Source organism: Vigna umbellata, chromosome 2 (assembly GCF_029865625.1).
Source record: "Vigna umbellata cultivar VRB3 chromosome 2, Vumbellata_1.0, whole genome shotgun sequence".
NCBI lineage: Eukaryota > Viridiplantae > Streptophyta > Magnoliopsida > Fabales > Fabaceae > Vigna > Vigna umbellata.
In genome coordinates, this window is record NC_142166.1 from 41274554 (window position 1) to 41280796 (window position 6243).

At 36.5% G+C, this 6243-nt stretch overlaps 1 protein-coding gene across 1 annotated transcript; it reads right to left on the bottom strand.

Annotated features, from left to right (window-relative positions):
• Window positions 1–1279: 1279 nt before the first annotated feature.
• Window positions 1280–3632, bottom strand: LOC124832122 (uncharacterized). Its single transcript, XM_047306249.2, has 3 exons — window positions 2541–3632; window positions 1745–1973; window positions 1280–1628 (listed from the first exon to the last, which is right to left on the bottom strand). The coding sequence occupies exons 1-3, from the start codon at window positions 3449–3451 to the stop codon at window positions 1464–1466; spliced, it is 1305 nt and encodes a 434-aa protein (XP_047162205.2). The 5' UTR covers window positions 3452–3632; the 3' UTR covers window positions 1280–1463.
• Window positions 3633–6243: the final 2611 nt, after the last annotated feature.

Genomic DNA, 6243 nt, shown 5'->3' on the forward strand with positions numbered 1-6243 from the left:
TCCTGGTTGGATTTTTTCGAGATGCATGTGAGTGGTTGAACAAGAAAGCTTAAAGAAGGAGATATTTGAATCCAGGGTTAGATAAAATACTAAGATGAACTAGTAACATGAAAAGATTTGCCTTTTTAAAGTGAGAAGAGTGCATTTTACAAGATAAAAATATACGATAGGCATTTAACTATTCACATTGAGATCATTTTTATATTTTGTTATATAAATGTATTTCATTATTCAAAATTATCAATTGTTAATTTTATTTTAATTTTTGAAACATATGAAATAGAAATTAACGAAAAGTAGTCGAAAAACTAAAAGAAATTGAAAAAGGTAAGATGTATGTTTTTTTTATTGACAGAAAAGAATTCTTTTTTTAGAAGGAAGAACTTCAGATTGTAGATCCAGCATGCTAGAAAAGTCACACTCTTTTCCCTTTTATATTTTTGTAAAAAAGTGATAAAGATCTTACCCACCACCATATCATGTGCCCACAGTTTAAACAAAATAATAATGATAATAATAATAATAATGGAAAGAGAATTCCTGTCATTGTCCTACATAGGAGAGTGTCACATGGATTCTTATTACAAAAATATGATACTATTATAGTGTCATCTATTTGTTTCCTTCTCTTGAAATTTTATTCCTTCTAGGCAATGGCTGCTTCTCAAAATAATAGTATCTTAATCTAAGTAATGGCGTTTCTGATGAAGATAATAATATTAATATCGTCAACAACATGCAACCAGCTTGACATTAAAACAAGCAGACAGAATTTTCGGTGATGCCTGGCTTTGACCCTTCGCGGGAGAGTTGCTGGCCTAATTCTAGACTCTCAACTGAGACTTATCAACATCACCTGTTCGCTGTAATATGGTGGTATGAGATATAAACCATTATTCTCTGTGCATAAGACCACCATCTACTGTTTTTTTACATAATCTTAGTTTCCTGTTTGATTAACACTGAAAACGTTAAACACAAATCTTTAACGTTGTAACCCTTGGGGGCTGTCTCCTAAACAAGGATCTTAGTGAACGCCGTATAATTGCCAAAAAGTTGAACCAATCCTCTCGAGTTAATCAATTTTAGAATGTCACCTCAGCCGATAAACAAATATTCTGAAAGACCAAAAAGAGACGATAGGATAAATAGCCTTTTCTGGCCGTATTAAGCATCCCAATGTTCAAGTTTAACTTGTGCCCCCACTCCTTACAGTGAAGCTACTTAAAATCCCACAGTGGCGTGTAAAATTAAAAATAACTGATCAACAAGAAATAACTTGGGCAAATTCATCTTTCATTGATATACATGGCTTATATACAAATTACAGTGTGGTGAAATAAACATACTCTCTCTTCAACCTCCAATAAGCTTTTGCTCACCGGGGTGACATCTTCCAAGGACTAAAAATTAGTAAAATTTACAATTACAATTCCAGAAAAAAACTAGCATCTAACTAATTATCAGACTTCAGTAACGCAAAATTTTCCATCCATCCTGTTCTGAACAGCTTTCACAGCAGCAACTCTAGCAGCTGTGGCAGCCTTGCTTGCAGCAATTACCGCTTTGTTAACCTGGTCATCCACTCGTTTAAGGTTCATAGCACTCTCTGCTGTTTTCCTAGCAGCCTGAAATTCATAACACATCAAAGGGTATGAGGAAAAAAGAAAGCAACATTTGTAAACGGATTACAAAATAAGGCAACCATTATAGTCAACAATAATTAAATGTACAAGACAGGTACCTGAACTGCTCGAAGAACAACATCGGATAATGGTGGTAAAGGTTGCTTGAGGTTGCCAGCATCCCATTCACCACATCTTCTGTCACCGTTTCGAAAAGTGTATGAGCCAATACCTTGCCTACGACCCTCGTGCCATGCTCCCTCATAACAGTGGCCGTTGGCGAAGTGGTAGACTCCAAATCCATGTATCTTGTCTCCAAAATACTCTCCAGCATACCTATCACCATTTCTACAACACAACAATTCCTCCAAAATAAGATTTTTGAAAAACAACATCCGAAAGCTCTGGTGCTATTGTCTACTCTAACTCCCAAGAAACAATGAATGCTAATTGAAGAAAAGAACTTTGCAATGCCAGCCATTAGTAGACAAAATCATGCATCATCATCATCGAACAAGCCGCATAAATCATCAACAGAAACCAATCAATCATTTATCCAACAACCAAGGCATTAGAAACAATACACGGGAATAACTTCAAAAAGAAAATAGCTGGAACTTGGTAGTTTAAGTTCCACATAAGCATGCAACAAGAAAACAGAAAGCTCATAAAGTAGTAGTGGAACCAAGAAATCAACAACTAAAGGGGGGGAGAACAGACCAAGTCATCCCAACCAACCCTTAATCACACATCTAAAGGAAACAAAACTAGCCTGAAAATCCGGATCTTTAAAGAAAGCCAATGACCAGAGCAAAGCAAAGATTGAATCACACCATGATCAAAAACAAGAAATCAATGACACAATTAACACAATTGAGTAGAAGACATTAAAAACATCAAAAGCAAGAAACTGACCTAAAATGATAACAGCCAAGACCGTGCTTGACCCCATACTTAAACTGACCAATGTAACAGCTAGCATCGGAGCAAGTCTGAAGCCCAACGCCATGGCTCTGACCGTTACACCATTCCCCGGAATAAGAGTCCCCCGTGTAGAACCTATAAACACCATATCCGTGTCTCAATCCCTGTCTATATTGACCCCTATAGCGACTCCCCCTCGCCCAGCTTTCAATTCCGTACCCATCGTACCTTCCATCCACCCAATCCCCTTCGTACCTCCCATTCACGAAGTAATGGTACACCCCACTCCCGTTGCTCCTCCCCTTGTGAAACTCGCCCTCGTAAAAATCCCCATTGCTGTAAAACTCGACCCCTTCCCTCACTATCTTCGCCGCCTTCCTTCCCGCCCCAGCCGGCTCTCCGATGAACCACTGCACCGGCCTCGCCGCCACCGCCTTCGAAAACCCCAACCGCTTCACATTCTCCTCCCACGAATGCTTCGCCGCGGAAAAGGATCTCTGAATCAGACCCTTGTTCTTGGACACAAAGTAGAGCGCCACGGCCACGAAAATCAGCGCCAGTAAAACGTTCTCCGAGGAGGACACCTCGAGGTAGAAGAAGTAGAACAAGAGCGAACACGCGCCGAGGAAAAAGACCGCAAGGGCGGAATAGGCGGATGACCTGTGGGCTTGGGCTCGAGGACGCGTTCGGGCTTGGGGTTTCTTGGGCTTGTTGTTCTTGTCGTCGTCAACATCGAGGAGTAGCTTTTCCTGTTCCTGCAATTCGTGTTCCTCTTTGGTGACGATGGAAGAGAGGCTGTGGATGGAGGATCGGATTGCAGGAGAAGAACAACTAAGGAGCGATGAGTGGGTTCTGGTAAGCTTGCTCCCACTCTTCTGATTTTCCATGTTCGCTGTCTTCATTCAGATCGACGTTTCCGGTGCCGGGATACTGTCCCCGCCGGCGACATATACGGGAACCATTGGATTAGAGTGTGGAGAAAAACGACACGTTACGTTACGGCACTGCGCGGAAGTTTCTTGAAAGAGAGAAGGAAAAGTAGTGAGTTGTTGCTCGGAGGGTAAAAATGAAGGGAGCGTGGAGTGGGTGCCGGGTTTGGTGTATTTATGGGGTATTGGCAAAGAGGAGTTAGATTTCACATTGGCCGTTGGATGTTGAGATTGTAGAAGTCCATTTGTGGCCGTTGGATGGGTTGGGGTAGCGGTCTTGACGGGTAGATATGGTCGTCGGATCGGGATTGATTCGAGGTCGTGCCTTTTTCGCTTTACTGTACCTGGCCGGCACGTGCCGCCACAATTTATTTAATTTTTTTTCCATCTGACTCGTTCTCTTCAGGTTAATTTTGGCCCTCCCTTAATCACCCTTCGTTTCACATCATGGTTTCGGGTTTTTCACTTTATATCTGAGGATTATATCCCATGCTTCGCGCTCTGTTTGGTCTACCATGCATACCCTACAAAAAATGTTAAATAATTAGTCAATATTCTGTTTTAGTTTCTTTTTCAGTTAAAAGAAAAAGAATTCAAATTCCTGTTTTCCTTTACCTGGAATTCTTTGAGAAGTTTGAAAGAGTAATGTGATGGAGACTTTCTCCACTTTCTTTCTACATTTTATTTTATTAATTTAAGCTTAATAAAACTATATTTTTTTCACCATTAAAAAGTACTAAATAGTATATGTAATTAACATTCTTTCTGTTCTGTCATATGTGCTCATCAGATCAACATTGCAGGCAAATACTTATAAATACAACTAGTAATATTAATTACTTATATCTGTTATGTTGGAAGAAATCTATTGGTTACATGCAAATATTATTCAGAATTTACTGTCTAACTTCTTTTATGTAGTCAGTTTTTATTTAAGCCCAAAAATATTTATTAAAAAGATTATGATCTCCAAACGAAATTCCAGAAATTTCTTTTTAAAATATAAATTCTACATCACTTTAGAGGTCAAATATAAATAAATTTGACTTTTGGAACAAGAGTAAAAGTAAAATTAACTTTTTTAAACAAATCCAAATAAGATACACTCTAAAATATTAGATTAAATCAAATTAGTTTTTTCATAAATAATTTTCATTTTACTAATTTAATTAAAAACGTATACATTAAGAAAACAATACTCGATGACAAATATTTATAATTGATGGTGTTCCTCTCTTAAAAAAAAGTCCCTTTATCCTTTTATCATAAAAAAATATTTGAATAAAAATAATTAATTATTGATACTGTGAATAGGTAAAATTGGAAATATATTTATTAAATAAAGAATTAAAAATGTTTTTGGTCTTTCAATTTTTTCTAGAAATTAGTTTCTTCTTAAAACTTTGATCCAATTTAATTCTTCAATTTTAAAAATTAGTAATTTTTCTTCTTTTAATAAAAAATTATTAAATTTAATTGATATTTTAAACACATTTGTTTATATTGTTTGAATTATTTACACTATTTAATATTTTTTTTATAATATTAATTGAGAAATGTCAGACCCATAAAAATCTTAACTTAGTGGAGTAGATGTGTAAGCGAAATGGGTGTCTGAAATTCAGAAAGTGGAAGACAGGTGTGTGATGCAGATTGGACGAACGGTTTTGACGGTAGGAGTAAAACTGAAACTTTCAAATTTTGTGCCACTTCTCTGCATCATCATTCATCTTCAACCTTCTGAATCTCCTCCTTCTCTCTACCATCTCCACCTTCTCTCTAAGAAAATCTCATCTTTTCTTCTTCCAATCACCTCTTAGGCACCGTTTGAACTCTCCCGGCGTCAAGTGCTTTCGTTTAAACCGATCGAGTTGTGGTTCTAAGCCAGTGAGTTACTTTCTCCTTAGCACATTCGTTTCTTTTCGCATGCAAACCCAGATTTCTGGTTGCATGAGCGGATCATCTTATTCTGAGTATTTCTGGTCTTTTGTTTGGTTTAGTTTCTTAAAGCGTGACTGTCGAACGTTAAGGTCTTTGGTAGTGGTGAGCTATATTCTGCATTTGTGAGCGTTCAGTTACGTTTAGAGGTAAGGAAAGCTTATATAATTTGATTAAGATTCTTGTTTTGAATGGTTGTATGTTTGTATGATACTTTGTTTGATTATTTGAGGAGTATGAAATATGCGTGTTACTAAATGTTTGGATGTGTGGATGGATGATTGATAAATGGTGTGAACTGAGTTGAAACAGGGTTTGATATTCAAACTGCAGTATTCTGAGTAAATTCTATAATTGTGGTCGAGCGTCATTCGTGATCGTTCAATTCTTCATGGAAGTGTATGGTCTTAACTGAATTCTCATGCTTTAGGGATATTGTCTGAGAGTCAATCTGTAATACTCTACATAATTTTGTAAACTATAACCGAGAGTCAGTATTGACCGTTCAATTTTTCTTTGAGCGTCAGTTTAAACTAAATTCTTCTTCTGCAGATAATTTCGTTCATGAAGATCGTTTTATAATATTAGATATATATAAATGAGCGTTCGGCCTAAGTGTAGTTCTCCTTTAGGATTCCTAAACAATTTAGTTAATGTATTCTATACTACTTAAAGTCGTAGATGTTATCATTATTTTTCATTAAAAATAAGTGTGGCACAATTGTGTGTGTGTGTGTGTGTGTGTGTATATATATATATATATATATATATATATATATATATATATATATATATATATATATATATATATATATATATATATATAT